We start from the raw sequence: 18,753 nt of genomic DNA on the forward strand, positions 1-18,753 counted from the left end.
TTGGCTTCGTCATCAGTGGGCGGGTAGGTAATACAATATGCCATCTCAGTTGCGAAGTTATATCCACATTATGAGAGATGCCAGAAGGGTGTGATGGTAATGTATTTGGAAAATTAAATGCACTTGGCATAATCCTTATGGGTTTTGAAAATTAACTATATAATATCGGTGTAAATACACCATAGTTAACCCATATATTTGAGCTACGATTGTAGCGTAGAAGGCATCGTTTTAGGAAGGCCCGCCCACTGATGACGAAGCCAAAAAGCTTCGAAACGATCGTCTGGGTGGTGGTACGCTGAAAATAAATAACAGTAGTCTTCTCTACTAGAGAAGCGTTATTTATTTGAAGTAATTCAATAGTAGCTATCTTGTTGTGAAGGCAACCACATTATGAGATACAATTAAAACGATGCCTTCTACGCTACAATCGTAGCTCAAATATATGGGTTAACTATGGTGTATTTACACCGATATTATATAGTTAATTTTCAAAACCCATAAGGATTATGCCAAGTGCATTTAATTTTCCAAATACATTACCACCACACCCTTCTGGCATCTCTCATAATGTGGATAAAACTTCGCAACTGAGATGGCATATTGTATTACCTACCCGCCCACTGATGACGAAGCCAAAAAGCTTCGAAACGATCGTCTGGGTGGTGGTACGCTGAAAATAAATAACAGTAGTCTTCTCTACTAGAGAAGCGTTATTTATTTGAAGTAATTCAATAGTAGCTATCTTGTTGTGAAGGCAACCACATTATGAGATACAATTAAAACGATGCCTTCTACGCTACAATCGTAGCTCAAATATATGGGTTAACTATGGTGTATTTACACCGATATTATATACTTGAATTAAGTATATATACAGTATATATTGTTCATACAAACTGTGCATTTTTTAATTGATTACATATACCTTTACTACAAAACTCTCAATTTATGAATAAATCTCATGTTTTGATTATCCAGCATCCTGCTCACCATCATTAGAACAGATAATCAAGGCTCCAACATAGCTGATGATGACTTTCCATATCTGCTTCCATGCAGTGGGACCAGCAGCTGATGTTACCAACAGCAAATTCTAAATGGGAAGCATTCAGGGAAGTAATCGTAGAACCTACTAGCCTTTTTATACCAACAAAGAGATACTTTATACAACAAAGAGATATTTTTAGACCTAAACTGATGTCAGATGTACTGATGAGACTCACGAGAGAGAATAAAAATCATGGGATGCATATAAATTATTGGGTAACATGAATCCTATAATAGATATAAACTAATCTGCAATCAAGTCACAAAAGAGATTACACAAGTTAAGGGAAATCATGAGAAGTCTCCGGAAAATAATGCAAAGATATGTAACAAAAGTTTTTTTGTTTTTTTTAATTATGTAAATACTAGAAGGAAGGGGATGAATCAGATTGCTCCACTAGATATGAATGGTTTAACTGTTGATGATCCTACTCAAGTTGTTGACAACTACATTCACAATAAGATGCATTTTTTTGGTTTGCAGATGTTTATCAAATTCTAAAGAGAGAGCTAAATAATTTTGTGATAACTGAGAGAAAAGTGGAAGAGAAATTTTTGAAGCTAAATATAAAAAGGCACAGGATGGATGGGATCTATACAATTATATTGTGGGAAGTAGCAAAGGAGGTAAGCAAACCAACTATAAGTGCATCCTTGGATTCAGAGGAGGTTCCTATGGATTGGAGATATGTGAATGCATCCCTATTTAGGGGAATCAAAGAGGGATATGAGTAATTACAGACCTATTAGCTTCCTCTGTTCCAGAGAGAATAATGGAGCCACTGGTTAACGAAGTTTTGAAACACCATCCAGACAGGAATGCAGTAACACTGATGTTACATGGATTTGCTAAAGGGCAATTTTGTCTGAACAATCAGATTGGATACTATGATACAGTAACAAAGAATGGATACAAAAAATAACTTTTACATCATATGCTCAGATTTCAGAAAAGATTTTGATACTGTTACACATAAAAGACTGCAATACAAACTACAGCAGTGTATCATTAAGGGCAAGGGAAAGACAGAGTAACAATTTTTACTCTGTCGGAAATTTTTTTTTTTTTTTTTTTTTTTCACTCTTAAAATTTAGGGTGATTCTTCTAGATTTGACATCACTGCATTCAAAAATGGCAACCATATTGCTGTAACACCCACCAACTTTAAGGGAGAAGAGATCAAAGTCAAAGTATCCTAGTAAAAAAAGATTTCATATATTTTAAGAAAATGTTACATACAGTACTAAATAATGAACAATGGGTCTATTAACCTTATTCTATTTACAAAAATGTTTCTGATAACAAAACACTTATTTTGTCATTTTTTGCCATTTATAATCATCGACTGGTGTCTTCCGTACAAGATTCCAACAGTAGTCTGCCAACATATTTGGACTCCATTTTCCCTGGTATCTTTTTCCATTTGAGAAAAATCTTGGTGACATCTTTGCAATCATTGGAGACTGCTTCAAGGTTTTCAGGAAAAAAGGCTAAATGAGAATGTAGGAAATGAAGCTTTAAAAATAGGTCTTGGTTTTTGGTCATTAATCTACGATATTTGAAAACTGAGGGTGATGAGAACTTTTTAAGCACACATCTGAGTTTCTGAATATATTTCAAAAGAGAATCTGTCAATTATTTCAGGCACCATTTCCTTGGATAAATGTTATTAGCTGAGTCACCAGGTTTGGTACTGGGCCCAATATTATGTTCTATGTTTGATGAAGACATATCAAGTTTGATGTCTAAGTTTACAGGTGATAGAAAAGTTGACAGGATGGTTTGTAACAGTAATCAGAATATACTACTGAACAAGATCTGGACAAATAAGACAGATGAGCTGAGAAGTGGCAAATTAAGTTCAAATTGATCAATGCAAGGTACTCCATACTGGTAGCAGTATGGAGCAATCCCAGATTAACATACCAACTGTGTGGTCCCACTCTCAGGGTAGCAGAGAATGAAAAAACCTGAGGGTAATTGTGCAGTCATATGTTCTCTGAGCAGACAGGATTAAAAGACTGCTGTGCAAACTACAGCAGGTGTCGTGGGGTATTATCAATGATATACAGGAATTTTCTGAGCAGATGTAAGGTGATTGATTATCCTGTTCTTTAAGGCAATGGTTAGGCCACATCTTGAGTACTGCACATACTGGTCTGGAAGTCTCATTTTAGGAAAGACATGGATCTGTTGGAACAGGTGCAGAGAAGAGCAACAAGATTAGTGAGAGGAACAAAAAGGCATTATTACCAGGAAAGGCTGGAAAAGCTGCAAAAGGCTGAGAGGAGCCTGGAGACTAAGCAGCTGCAAGGAGATTTGATTGAGGTAATTAGGGCTTTTGATTGAGGTAATAAGGGTGGCTCTAAAAATGAAGTGGGAAATTATCGACTTGTCAGTCTGACTTCAGTAGTAGGGAAAATCATGGAGGCAATGATCAAGGGTGGAATTCAGGATCATTTGGATCGAATTGAAATTCTCAAGGATACTCAGCATGGTTTTGTAAAGGGAAAATCATGTTTAACAAATCTGGTTCGCTATTTTGAAAAGGTCACTCACGAGCTGGATTTAGGGAATAATTTCGACATTGTTTATTTAGATTTCAGCAAAGCTTTTGACTCAGTCCCACATGAGCGGTTGCTTTATAAGCTGGAACAGGTTGGAATCACTGGGAAAATCCTTAGATGGATAGAAGGATGGCTTCAGGGCAGGAGGCAGAGGGTTGTGATAAATGTCTATTCCTCAGATTGGGTTGATATAAGAAGTGGGGTTCCCCAAGGATCAGTATTAGGACCACTGTTGTTTTTAATTTTCATAAACGACATTGATGAAGGGATAGAGGGCGTGATGTCTAAATTTGCAGATGATGTTAAAATTGGTAGAGTAGTTAATGATCACTGTCAAGCTGAGCTTCTTCAGAGAGACCTAGATAGACTTCAAGAATGGTCAGAAAAATGGCAGCTGTGCTTTAATCCAACAAAGTGTAAGGTATTACACCTGGGAAACAGTAATCCCAAAATAACTTATTCACTTGGTGGAGTTCAACTAAACCCAGTACTGGAGGAAAGGGACTTGGGTGTTACGATACGGTCAGACATGAAATTCTCTGAGCATTGTAAACAGGTTGCAAGGAAGGCCCATGGTGTCATATCGATGATCTATCGAACTTTTGCAAGTAGAGATAGGGACATGATAATCCCATTATATAAGGCTTATGTTAGACCACACTTGGAATACTGTGTTCAAGTATGGAGACCGCACCTAAAGAAAGACATCGAGCTTCTTGAAAGGGTGCAAAGAAGGGTAACTCGCCTGGTGAGATCGGCAAAAGGGCGTCCTTATGAAGAAAGACTTCGAATATGTGGGTTGCAGAGTTTGGAAACTAGACACCTTAGAGGAGATTTGATTGAGGTGTTTAAGGCTGAGAGGCATCAGTAAAATGAATGAGGACAAAATTTTCAAGATTATAAATGATGCTAGAACTAGAGGACATAAATTCAAGTTACGGGGGGAAATGTTTAGATTGGACTGCAGGAAGTTTTATTTTAGCCAGCGAGTTATAAATTACTGGAATAAGTTGCCTTCATGGGTGGTAGAGGCCGACAGTTTGGGGAAATTCAAAGGTCATCTGGATAGTACTTTCGGGTAAGGGAAGCGCATAGGATGATAGGATTAATTTCCTTTTTTTTCATTTTATTATTTTTATTTATTTATTAATTATTATTATTTATTTAATTTTTGTTTTTATCATTGTTTTGTTCGGATTTTTTTTTTTTTTTTTGGCTGGTGCAGCATAAGCCATAGGCTTTCTTGCACCATACGGCCGTTACTAATACTAATACTATATGGAATGAGTAAGTTCAATGATGGGCTGATGGGCTTACGTCCTCTTGCTTGACATACATATAAGGGGCCATAAATTGAAATGGAGAAAGGATGGCTGGATGTCAAATGAGTGGATTTTTGTGTTCAACCAGCAAGTAGTTGATTGCTGGAGCGAACTTTCATCTGGTGGTTTAAATAATTTCAAGGAACAATCAGACAAACTATTACAGGAGACAGACAGGCGATAAGATTTTTTTTTTTTTTTTTTTTGGCTGATGCTGTATAAACTTGCTTTCTTGCACCACAGCCACTACTAATACTGTTGAATCCATGGTGGACAACTGTTTCAGCCAGCCAAATATCACACTATTATTTGGCTAGTAATCTCACATATATAATTATATAATAGAGGCTATTATATTATTATATTTATTATGCTACATGCAAGAAAAAAATATTTTTTTTGGGTGATTCGTCTAGATTTGACATCACTGCTCATAATCATGTCCCTGTTATGGTACACTTAGAATGCAATAAAAGGCATGAATTTATTGCTCAATACACCTCTTATTAATGCTTACATTGCACTTTATTTTCTATATACAGTAGTGTTATTTCATCATAAAATAAAGTTCAGTGCTACTATACAGTAGTATGATAAATAAGGTGGTAAAAGTGTGAATGGTTTCGTTATGAAATCTGGCAATGGTCCTGTTTCAAATTAATGACCATGAATAGACTTAATGTGTCTAGTTAATACAAATAGGAAAATACCAACCCAATAAAAGAAGTTCAGTCATATTGTTTTTATTTTTCTGCCATCCCAATATATGAAAAGATCCCAGTAACGCTGTTCATTTTGCAACCACACAAATACATACAAAAGTCCCGCTGATTCTGCATACTTCATTCTGATACTTCTCAGAAATGGTGACTGAATGTAGTTACTTACAGGTGCCCTTGCTCACAGTTGCTAGAATTTGTACTGTATTTGTATTTATTTGCTTTAAATTTAATTTATGAAATTTCATAAAATGTTATTTTATGAAATAATAGCAGTGTTTCATTCTAACATTAGCAGGGAATAAATCAACCGAAGACTCTAACAGAAGCGAAAACTTCTTTCACTATCTATGGCGGAGTGTGGAAGAGAAAAAGTGGTACAAAAAATGGATCTCTTGTTAAGATATTTATCTTATTCAGAAGGAAGTGCACTATTTCATAACATGAGTAATTTCACTTAGTGATATCAACAAATCCCAAAATAATGAAATAAAACTAAACTTCAATTTACTCAGTATAGACAGAGGCAAGAGGAGTTTACAAATTAATTATAAATTTTTATTCTAGCTGCTATGTCAGTGCAGCATTTAATAGTGAACCATGCATATTTTGTGGTAGCATTCTGGCATATTATATGTTACTTCAGGGCCACAACCACTTATAACATGCCTATATACATTAAGTCCCCCACATATGTAAGAGATACATTCCAGGACTTCTTACGTAAGTGGAGTTTTACGTAATTCGGGAATGACTAATAAAATATTGCTACTATATCTGTGATATGCCAAAATTACAAAAACCACATATCCTAAGAAGAATGAAGAAAAAAAGTTATATATTTTTAAATTAATTAGTTATAATTTTTATATATTAGTTATATATATATAAAAATAGTTATTTTTAATTAGTTCAATTAAAACTTTATCTGGGGACAGCGGTGAAGTAGCTGGAGTGGCACATAAAAATAGAAAACATAAAAGAAAGAAAAAGCGCATGTTACTGTACTGCAAAAACTGATACATACTGTGCTACCACTTGATTAGTGACACCTATCTAGTAGGGTGTTGAGCCTCCTTTAGCCTTCAAAACAGCCTGAATTCGTCTAGGCATGGATTGAACAAGATGCTGAAAACATTGTGCAGGAATGGAGTACTATGCAGACACGATTGTGTCACTCAGTTCCTTGAGATTCTACGGAGGTGTAGGCCTGCAGTGAACAGCCCTTTCCAGCTCATCCCAAAGATGTTCAATAGGAATAAGACCCGCGAACTGAGAGGGGCCACTGCAGCAAAGAAAAGTCATTGTCACGTTCCTGGAACCATTCCATAGTGATTCGGGCTTTGTGCACCGCCATATTATCCTGCTGGAAGTAACCATCTGACTGAGGATAAACTTTCGACATGAACAGATGCACCTGGTCAGCAACGATGTGGCATTCAGACGTGAATCTATGGGTATCAATGGACCCAACATGTGTCAAGAAAACATTCCCCACACCATAACACTACCACCTTGCACGGTAGTCGTCAGACATGACGGGCTCATGGATTCACGTTGTTTTCGCCAAATTCTGGGCCTTCCAGGAACTTCGACTCTTCAGACCAATCAACTGTTTTCCAATCCTCGACAGTCCAGTGCTGGTGTTGCTGTGCCCACAGGAGGCATGCTCTCTTGTTCATTGATTACAGAGGTACGCAATGTGGCCGTCAGCTGTTGTAGTGTATTCATGACAAAGTGCGACTAGTAGTCCATTGCAATATTTTGTTCTGCGCACCAAGGTTGTATTCTGATGTGATGTGATGTGCAACATTGTGGCCCGTCTGTTTGCTTGCACAATTCTAGCCATCCTTCTCTGACCTCACTCATCAACAAGGAATTTTCTTCCATAGAGTGCCATTGAGAGGATGTTTTCTGTTCGTTGCACCATTCTTGATACACCCTTGAAACTGTGGTGCGTGAAAAGTTAAGAAAAACTGCTGTTTCAGAGATGCTTTGTCCAGCATGTCTTGCACCTACTACCATGCCACGTTCAAAGTCCATTAGATCACTCCTTTTTCCCATTCTTGCTACGGTTTGTAGGCTTAACTGATACTAGACAGGTTGTTCTGCTGCATTTATATCCACAACTGTGGTCATGTGACTTGCAACATTGTGAGACAAACCATTTGTGTGTACAGCAGAGGTGTACTTAATAAAGTGGCAGCACTATTTCTTGGCCTTGGTTATTATAGTTTACTTCATTTGGTGCGATCCCTTCACCACTTTTCGTATTCTGTCGTTGTCCTTTATTTATTTTTTGTTAGTTGTTAGGGAATCGGCTTCTGTGGCCATAATGCAACTCCCTGATCCAAACCGAAGGCGGGATTCGAACCAGCGACCTTTGGGTTGCAGGCACTTTACCCACCCAGCTAGCCCGGTCGGCTTGTCCTTTATTATTGTGTTCACTTTGACACTGACAAATCTAAATTCTGCACGATACTTGTTAATGTTTAACCTTTTCATACATCCTTATTATTTTAATTTTCTGATCCAAATCGATTTACTAGTACCGCTGTCACTTATTCTCGTAGTCGGCAACATGATAATGGTTAAAATGAAATTTTCTGTAAAGAACTTCACAGGGTTAAGGCAGAAACTCACATTTTACTAAAGCACATTTTAGAGATCACGACCATAAAGCAATAAAAACAATTTGCACTTTCCGGTTTATTGGGCTTTTCTGTTAGTGGAATTCATTATAAACGAATAGTAAATTCAATCTTACTGTATTTGCTAGAATACCAATAGCTGGAATTCTGTGGGGTTTTACGTTACTGTATTATGGTGAAATGTGTGTCCCCTTCACTGAAATCTTCAGCCATATAAAAAAAATAATAAATTTTCAAAATCTTCTCTTCATTCCTCACTTGTGTAATTTGTGTGTGCCGTGTTCATTGTTACTGATTGCTTATTTTATTATTATTTTTTTTTTTTACTGTTTTCAATTTTACAATCCTAAAAAAAAAAAAAAAAGAGTGGAAAATTTTTTTTTATATAAGTCCGAAGTTACATAACTCGGGCTTATGTTAAGTCGGGGTCTTACTGAATATATATATATATATATATATATATATATATATATATAGCAATGTTCAATCTTGTTTACAACACAAATTGATATCTTAAGTAGCCAAGGATCTAAAGACCAAAATTCTTTGAAATATTATCAAATAACCATTTGTTTCTTGCAGAAATTAAGCTGCTTCAAAAATAACGGCAATTTTGACAGTCACTGCATCCAGTCATAAGCTGGATGTAGGAAATCATTTTGACATTTACTTGCAGTTCAGCAAAGCATATGACCCATGTGAGGGTTACTGCATAAGCTGGAACATGGTGGAATCAGAAGTAAGATTCTAAGATGGATTGCAGTAGTGGTCACAGGGAAGGAAACTGAGGGTTGTGATTAATGCTTACTCATAATAATTTACATATTTGATGAGGATGAAACAAAGATAGTAGAGATAGAAAAGGATTTGGGAGTTAATGATATACTCAAACATGAAGCTCTCCAAGCAGGTCAAGACAGAGGACAAGGAAGGCCTATAGTGTGCTGCTGATGATTTATCAAACATTTGATTGTAGAGATAAGGAGGTCATAATATTACTATATAAGGCAATTGTAAGGTCACATTTGAAATACTGTGTTCAAGCATGGAGACAGCATGTGAAAAAAACAGTACTTGACTTTGACTTTCTAGAAAGAGTCCAAAGACAGGCAATGCATTTGGTGCAATTAGCAAAAAGGCTATGAAGAAAGACATCTAATATGTGGCCTACAGAGCTTGGAAGTTAGGCAACTTAGAGAAGACTTGGGTAAGGTATATAAGGCTCCAAGATGAAAGTAAAAATGAGCAATGGTGATATTTTCACTGTTAAAATTATTCCAGAACAAGGAGATATAAACTGAAATTACAGGGAATAGGTTTATACTGGATGATGGAAGAAGGGCTTTTTTTTTTTTTTTTTTTTAAGCCAGCAAGTTATCAATTATTGTAATTAATAGTTACCTCCATGAGTGATTGCAACTTGGAGAAATTTAAAGACCATGGAACTATCAACAGAAACGGCATGCAGCAGAAAGCGAAGGTCTGTAAGACAGAGTGGAAAGAGACAGGTCATTAAATAACCTGACTGTTTCCCCCCCCCCTTTTTTTGAATGGAGTCAATGAAACTTGAGGTTTTAGGATTTGAGATTTTTACCGAATGAGTTGTTTAGAAGAAAAGTAATGCCAGAGCAAAAAAAGAAAACACAGTTCTTTTATACAGAAAAAGCAATATTTGTGATGTGCTTATGCCAAGGCAGAGAGAGAGAGATAAAAAAAAAAACAGGGTAATCCCTAATAAAGTTAGGTTTTATTCTCTAGTAATCTGAGTGTCATCAAAAATGAGCATAGGAGAAGTAGACTTTTTTTGTGAGAAAAAGACCAGACTGAGTTTTAGAAGGATTGAAGTCAGCTAAGTTTTCTTGCACCATTGGAGAATTACCTGGGGATCAGCATTTAACAAATTGGTGGCAGCTATTTGAGAAATAGTTGAGGCAGTTTGTGCAGATAAAGGTTTTTCAAACTAGAAGGCAAAATGTAGCATGTTACCATCATCAAAACCATGAATGGTACTTCCTGTTAGTGGAAGAACGTCATCAATATCATTGTGTTAAGGTCATTAGTGGAAGGAAAAGAGTGAAGACAGAATTGAACTAGGAGTATTGGCATTACTGGAGAATTTAGAAGACAGGGAACTATCAACCATCACTGACAGTGAGTGGACAGAGAGAAAACTGGATACCCAATTGCAAAAAAAAAAAAAAAAAAAAAAAACAGTCAGAAATCCGTAACACGGAAGCTTGTAGCTTGTTCGGAAGAACTTTATGTTTAATATGATCAAAACCCTTTGAAATGTCAAGAGCAACTGCTTGAATTTCAAACTTTTCCATCTAATTTATTCAAGGATAATTAACATAAGCCAATATATCACCAGTGGGTTGATACCGACAGAATCCACATTGGCAATCATTGATCAGGTGGAAGGTTGAGATAGTTCAAGAGTTGGCAGTTGATGAATTTTGTCATTACTTTGGAAAGAATGCATGCAAGTACAATGAGGCCAGTTCCCATCCTCCTATCCAGCCAGCTCCTTTTCAGGAACTGGATGGATATGAACAAATTTTCATGAAGAAGGAAAAAGCAATGAAATAATAAAGTGTAAAACAGCAACACAGAACAAGAGCAAGCTCAGTAGCAATGGTTTTGTGAAAAAGTGGAGAAATGCCATCAGAAGCTTTCTTGCCATTGAAGTTGTTCAGAATTCCTATAATATCCTTCTGTTGGAAGACCACAGGAAGCACTGAATGGAGTGTATTCGATATGACAGTGTGTGGTTTACCAAGATTGTCAACATTAGAGTTAGAAGAAAAATAGGATACTGGCATTCTAACACTAAGCTATCAAAATTCTAGCAAGGTGTTTACACGTGAAAAATTTCCCATTGGGATTTCCCTAAATTTTATGCCTTAATAAAAACACAAGTCAAATTTGCCAAGTTAATAAATATTATTTTAATTTTCAGTTCAATTAAAATGCTATATTTGCAAGTAGTAACAGGAATTAAGTTTCAGAATTTATCTTCATATTTTTCCTTCTTCCAATCAAGAAAAACAAATATTGGCTTACCTTTCTCTTCATTTCAAGAATAATTAATGAGAGTGAACATGTGTATGTACATGACACAGAACAGTTTCAAACCTTTTGTAAGAATAAAGGTTATTTCCACGAAAGAGGTTAAGATTTCTTTTCAACAGACGATAAATAAAAAAATGCCACAAAATAAAAGCAATCTTGTGCATACTCAAAAAAAAAAAAAAATCCACATTTATACAAGACGTACGGAGCACCAACTTCAATAACCAAACCTCTGATTGACGCCTATGTGGTTTTACATACAGTTCAGGCAGTTTCATACATTAAAACATCCAAATAATTAGATATCACTAGCTTTAGGTGTAATCAAACAATTCTGAACAAAGTTAAGTGCAACTTAATTATTTACAACTATATTTACATTTCCTTTCCCTTTCAATTATCAAACTTAAAGACAATTAACATGAATCGCAATTAGAACTGTTTAGGCTTAACATCAAGTACAATACACAAATAGCATAATAATGTTTAGCATATTGAACTTTAAGACTGTTAAAATTAAATACAGTTTTCTTCAGAATTAATTCTAATCACAGGTCTTTAAAAAACCTAGTTTAAAAATCTGTGATGAATTCACAATAGCGGTATGTCAGTTGTTGTAGAGTTTTGGGCACAGCAGCAACTTAGGCCATATTGTGCTGTGTAATATGTCTGTAAATTACAAGTGGTGTTCTGTGGTCGTGTGCTGTTTTCTGGATGAAAAATCAGTTTCTGGGAAAAAAAACCAAGCTACCCTCATTTGAGACAAATTAACTCAGCCACACTGTGAAAAGACCCAAAAAACTCCTCACGTCATACATCAACTGTACTATTCACGAGGGCTAGTATTTTCATCTTTATAAGATGCAATAAAACCATCAAGTAAGAGATGGGATTACTGACTGACGAATTGAGGCCAATAGCTTTGGCAAGGGACCAGAATGTCAAACTACCATTTGGACAAGAAGCAAGTTTTCTACTCTTAGCCTGATCAAAATCAGGTTTGGAATGATTAATAACTGCATTACAATTGTTGCAAACTTTAGTGTAAGCAATACACGAAACTGCAGAACTGGATACATACCAATTGCAATGTGCAACATTCTTATTGAACTGCAACATTTTTATCTTGAACAGAAGATATATCAGGGCTAATGTCTAAGTTTGCAAACAATACGAAGGTTGGCAGGGTTGTTAATCACAGTAATGATGGTACACTACTGCAACAGGATCTAGAAAAGTTGAGCAGATGGGCTGAGAGGTGACAACTAAAGTTTAACATTAACAAATGTAAAGTACTGCATATGGGTAGCAGTAACCCCCAGAGTAATGTATCAACTGGGGGGGTACTACACTTAGGATAGAGAAGAATGAAAATGACCTGGGGGTAATTGTGCAGTCAGATATGAAGTTTTCTGAGCGGTGCAGACAGGTGCAAGAGTAACTCATCTTGTCCTGTCAATGATATACAGGAATTTTGCTAACAGGGATAAGGAGGTGATTGTTCCCTCATATATGGAAATGGTCAGGTCTCACCTTCAGGTCTGGAGGCCTGAAGGCATAAAGGTCTGGAGGCCTCATTTTAGGAAGGATGCAGAGCTGCTGGAATGAGTACAGAGAAGGACAACGAGATTGGTGAGTGGAACAAAGGGTTGCTGTTACCAAGAAAGGCTTAAATTCTGCAAACTAGGCACTTGCGGAGTGATCTAACAGAGGTGCATAAGGCCTTGAATGGTTTGAGCAAGCTCAATGCTGATAGGATTCTTCCTCTTGCTCAGATTACTCACCTGAGGGGGACATAAATTCAAATTGAGGAACAACAACTGTAGAATAGGTGTGCGGAAATTTGCCTTTAGCTAGCGGGTGGTTGATAGTTGGAAAAACTTCCACCTGTTGTAGTGGAGGTCAACAACTTAAATAAATTCAAAGCAGAACTAGACAAACATTTGGAGTGAATGGATTAGTGAAATGGGAAGGTTTTTTTTTTTTTTTTGCCCGATGCTACATAAGCTTGCTTTCTTGCATCATATGCCTCTACTAATGCTAGCAGTCTTAGCACATTTTTGTAAAACCAAGGTTTAGTTGAGATGAGTGATGAGATTTTAGGGTGGAATGCAAGATAAAGGATTCCATCCAACCAGGATAATTATACTGATATGATCTAAGGAAACACTAGCATATCAGATTTAAAACAGTAACCAACCAAGAAAAATAAGAATAGAAATCACACACATTACCCATTTCGCATTCCTGTATTTACATGAAAGAGAGGTTCTACCAAGAAGAAACCATCTCCAAGTTGTAATCTGAAGTGCCTAGAGTACTCTATCACCCACTTGGAAAGGCCATTAATGTGTAAAAAAGATCAAGAGTGTTGAGTGTGTGGCTAGGATTGTCTGGCAATCAGGTAGGTAAATAAACAAGCTGTGTAAGCTCATTAGTAATTGTAAAACCCTTGGAATCTCAACCAGCTGTCTCTGTTTTAACCAAAAAAAAAAAAAAACTGAAGCTGACTGGAGTTGTGATCATTAATATCACCTCATTGTCAGGAAAGTTAGAACTGACGAAAGTCATATTTAAAAAAAAGTTGGTCAAAGAGTTTCGAGTTGTGATTAGTGCAGTTGGGAGAACAATAGACAGATGAATTCGACAGAGTGGAACAGAAACATTTTAAGAAGAAATTCAGAATTAGGAAGTCTATCACAATGAACATCAGAGAAAGCAAACATTACCATTAGCAAAGGCACATGATGCAAGAAAGCAAGCTTATATAGCATCAGTCAAAAAAAAAAAAAAACACCTAATTTCACCCATCCACTCACTCCAAAAATTAACGTACACAAGAACCAGTTTTAAAGTAAAAAAAAAAAAAAAAATCATAAAGTGACTAGTTAGGGAAACAGATGAGTGGTTGAAGTAACTGATAATTAAGACTGTCAGGAAAAGTAAGGTTGTATTGGAAATGGACATCATTGAGACTGGTAATTTGTGAAATGAATGAGGAATGTTTGGGAGGTTAACATCTTTTTAGAGGTAAATTTGTTCTATTAATCTGACTATTCATGATGCATTCAGTAGATAAGCTAAAAGTGAAGGGTGCACAATGTATAAATTAATGAAATTTTTTTTGTTTTTTTTGATAGGGTATATATTTTTTTTGATATTTTTTTTGATTTGCTGTGTATATGGTATACACACAGCAAAAATATATGACTTCTTTAAGGAACCGAAAATTCAAGGGAACAGCATATTTACATAACTATATTACTGGATTATTAAACTCTTCCAGAAGAGAATATGTTAGAAGGGAATTAAACTTAATCTTTATGTCATCAATCCAGGGCATATAGTCTCTGCACGCACACATTATTCCCATCAAAAAGTGCCTATCCAATTCCACCTTGAATTTTTCCAAACTGCACCTCAGCAAGCAACTTATTCTAATGTATCACAACATGCTGCTGAAAAATAAACTTCCTAATCCACTGTTATTCTTTAAGATTTTTACAGTTCTGCCTCTGGTTCTTTTCGCACTCTCCAGTGAGAACCCATCCTCCTGATTAATTTTGCTAATCACCTTCAGGGCTTTATACACTTCAATCAAATACCACTCCTACAGTTTCTAGGTGCCAAGCTTTGCAGACCCCATCCAAGTCATTTCTCATAGGGGTAATGATTTATCACTTTAGTTGTCCTTCCTTGTACCTTACCTACAAGTTTTTCTTTCTTTAAATGCACTCTTCTGCTATGGATACACTAATCCCACTGATAGATATACAATATTCCTGACACAAACTCCCAAATGTAAAATATTTAAATTAAGCTCAAAAAGTAATACACAGAGTGGCTTTTGCTGTATTGCATGATGCACTAATTCTAACCATATCAGTTTCTCCTCATTCATATTAAAATCAATTCTGTAGTTCTGTTCCGATTCACTAAGCAATTACAAAGATAACTAAGTTTAAAACGGGTAATGAAAACTGTGATTGCCAAGTAATGCATAAAGAACAAAAATATAGTTTGCCAAAACTTTAATTTTATGCAAACTATAATGCTGTTTTTTTCATTGGAATTTCATTAGCATTGAAGATAATTTGTGATCCAGAAAACCTTTAATCACTATTGCAAACACACCACTATAAATGCCTGTTGAAAAGCAGCTGCTGGTAATAAAGAAATCAACTGACCTTTGGTACAAAACTACAACATAATTCACAAACATGCAAGCATACAACGCCCAAACACTTATCTTTAAATCAGAGAGGCACAGTATGAGCTAAGTGTTAAGAAAAAACTGACCTGCACATATAATAAATGTTGCATATTGCTCAAACTAGAACAAAAACTATAATACAGAATAAAATATTTACTTAATATAGGCATTTTATATTATTAAAATATTAGTTTGAAAACTTAATTTGGAAACAGCATAATAGAGACTTAATGCCAATGTTATGCAAATTTAAATCCCAAACAAACAGTTGCAATTAGCAATTACTCATTGTCTTAATAAAAAAATAATGTCATGGCATTCTCTTAATTTTGTAAATACAAATTCCAAAATTTACAAATTCATTCATTCTTTTCCATAATGACTCAAAACTTTCAGTTAATGTTCTTCATTTTTCCACAGTTTAAAGAATGCTTTCAGATTTATATAAAAAAAAAAAAAATCAAAGCTTAAAGAATATATTAGCTGTTCCCATAGTCCATGTCATCACACAATCTGCATAACACAACACATTCATTAGCTATTCATTTTACCTCCATATGCTTCTATCTGAGTGTCTGATCTTGGAACTGGTCCAGACCCAACTTCATAAAGCCACATGAAATCAACAGAAGCATGATACATATAAGATACATACCATGTATTTGTTCTACCATATCTATTAAGTAATCATAGATCAGATAGCAGTTAAAAAAAAAAAAAAAATTTAAACTACCTGTAAGTTTGAAAATGCAGTTATAAAAACTCACAGCATTTTGAAACCACAAAACAATCAAAAAATAAACTTATTATTCTGAAAAGCTTAAAGATATCTTTAATAATCGTAATATACTGTAAATATGTATATTCACTGTTAAGAAATGAATAAATTGCAATAGGCAACTAAATGAGAGGGAAAAGGAAAGGAAATTTTGATAATGTATATCAGCTATTCAAATGAAATATAAATTGATCAGTGGTATATATGCATACAAGAATAACATAAGTCTGAAATTATTTCTTTTAAATGTCTAAACTTATTAAACCTGACTGAAGTGGTTTAACAACTGCAAGTTTCTTTTTTTAAATTGCTTTTTCTGAACTGTGCACCACCACAAAAAGGTCATATGGCAATTTCCACACTACACTGTACACTTCAGAACTATAAATAAAAAAGTTTAATGGTTCTCTCAATTTTTCACTAACCTCAAAAGAAACAAATAAAATGGTTTTGCGATAGATGCTGCTCCACACAGTGAATCTTGCCTGCATTTTATATTCTTCTTCAGTTAGCATCTAATTCCACCTCTTTCTTCCAAACCAGTCCAAACACACATGCCTCAACTGGTCAATGTCCATTCACAGTTCAACTCCAAACAAATGTTTTCCTCTTACCTATTTATCCCTTCTACTTTTGTTCTTTGAGGCAACCTTCCTTCATAAACATTTTACAAAAATTACAACCAACAGAGAGTCAAATCTCTTATCAGCAACTATCTCCTGTCTTCTCATCCTTTGACCTACATATACTACTAATATATGTACAGGATTCAATGCCTTTTGTGTTCAGAAGTTATCATAAAAAATACATAAAATTAAATTAAAAAAAAAAAAAAAAAGTCTGCCATAGATGTTCCTTCTCGAATGGGCAAAGCAATCTCCATTATAGTGAATTTTTTCTCCCCTCACTTTTCTATTTCTGCTCCAAGGCCACAAGGCATCAGCAAATTGTGTGTATTTATAATTTACTAGTTGTGTGTGGGACGAAAAAAAACCAGAGTTTCCATTATTAAAAAAAAATAGGTTTTTTTTTTTTTTTTTTTAACAAGTTCTGTCCCAACACCATCTGTAATAGAATGTTACGGGCAACCCACAAGCAGCCTGTGGACCCTAGTAGCAGCCTAACAAAAAACTTATGCATTTATTTCTTATTCTGCAATAAAAGCTAAACCTTCCACAAAAAAACAAAACTAATGATGGTACTGGCATGGTATTTAACAGTTTTGTTTGATACACATATGCTTCTTTTTTTGCCTCTCATTTCCTTGAATTTGGAGTGCTAAGTAATTTTTTTAATTAAGGCCCTTTAAAAAAATATATATATAACTAAAATAACTTAGGAGTAAAATAGGGCTCCCCAGATCAGTGCCATTTCGTGGATTTTTTTAAGTTTACAGGAGCCCAGTTAGAATATATAAATATTTATTCAAATGTAAATAAAAAATAAAGACATTTAGTTTCATAATTGTAATTTTAATGAACTACACAAGCAGTATGTGTTTACATATAAGTAAATATTTATTTACCAAACAACAATTGTATGCTATATAAAAGAAGAAATAAAGAATATCACTAAGTTACAAGTTACAATGAAAATATAATCCAGTGATTTTTTTGTGAATGTATATTTCTCATATTCACTGGTCATTTTACATAATCATCAAGGGTCAGTGATGATTATTTTATTTATGCAGAATAAGTAACCAACACCCATTTTGCACACCCAGAATGCTCACAGATGCCTTGTTTTCTTATTTCAGGATCTCATTTGTTTTAATAAGTAAGGATTTTACTTAAGAATAAAAGATGAATAAGAACATCTGTTTGTTTATTTTGTGGATTTGGAAGAAGCATTTGATAGGGTAAATAGGAAAAATTTGAAGTAAGGATATGGGAATTAACTGAACAGATAGAAGATTGTAGAGAATTACTGGGATGAAATTGTTATGGCGAGAATGGGACAATATAAAGCAGAGAAATAAGGAGAGAAGTGATACAAGAATGTCATCTCTCTCCAACACTGTTCAATATACAGTGTTTCAATTAAAATGTACTGAGGTCTAGATCACATATTTTTAGGTTTAGGCTACTTGTCATCTAGATATTTTTTTTGTCATATGTGGGCGGAAATTTTTGAATTTGAAGTTTAAATTGGACTATGACTTTATGATGAAATTTAAAATTTTGCCTATCTTGAATTTTGGCTTGGCTGCATCTCCATACAATAATACTAAGTAATTCATGCACTGCTATCGGAACATGCAGCAGTTTGGAAAAGAAGTTGTCCAGGATTTCAAGCCCTGCTGTGGATCATCATGAATCAAGCAAATACATGGGCTGTGTTAAGGTAACTAAGAGTAAAATAAGTAAAATGAAGTGCA

The 18,753-nt window shown here is 35.0% G+C and overlaps 1 protein-coding gene across 5 annotated transcripts in view; it reads right to left on the bottom strand.

Annotated features, from left to right (window-relative positions):
• wap (DDB1 and CUL4 associated factor wap) overlaps positions 1–18,753 on the bottom strand; it is a 270,305-nt gene that overhangs the window by 62,904 nt on the left and 188,648 nt on the right. For 3 of the 5 annotated variants that reach the window (XM_090388979.1, XM_090388980.1, XM_090388981.1), the window contains one exon: positions 16,147–16,197. The exons of the other annotated variants lie outside the window; for them this stretch is intronic. In XM_090388979.1, the coding sequence (XP_090245105.1) occupies positions 16,147–16,197 (51 nt within the window). The remainder of the gene's footprint in view (positions 1–16,146; positions 16,198–18,753) is intronic. 5 annotated transcript variants of the gene reach the window in all.

This window comes from Mastigoproctus giganteus, chromosome 14, assembly GCF_048544385.1.
Source record: "Mastigoproctus giganteus isolate SK-2022 chromosome 14, ASM4854438v1, whole genome shotgun sequence".
Taxonomy (NCBI): Eukaryota; Metazoa; Arthropoda; class Arachnida; order Uropygi; family Thelyphonidae; genus Mastigoproctus; species Mastigoproctus giganteus.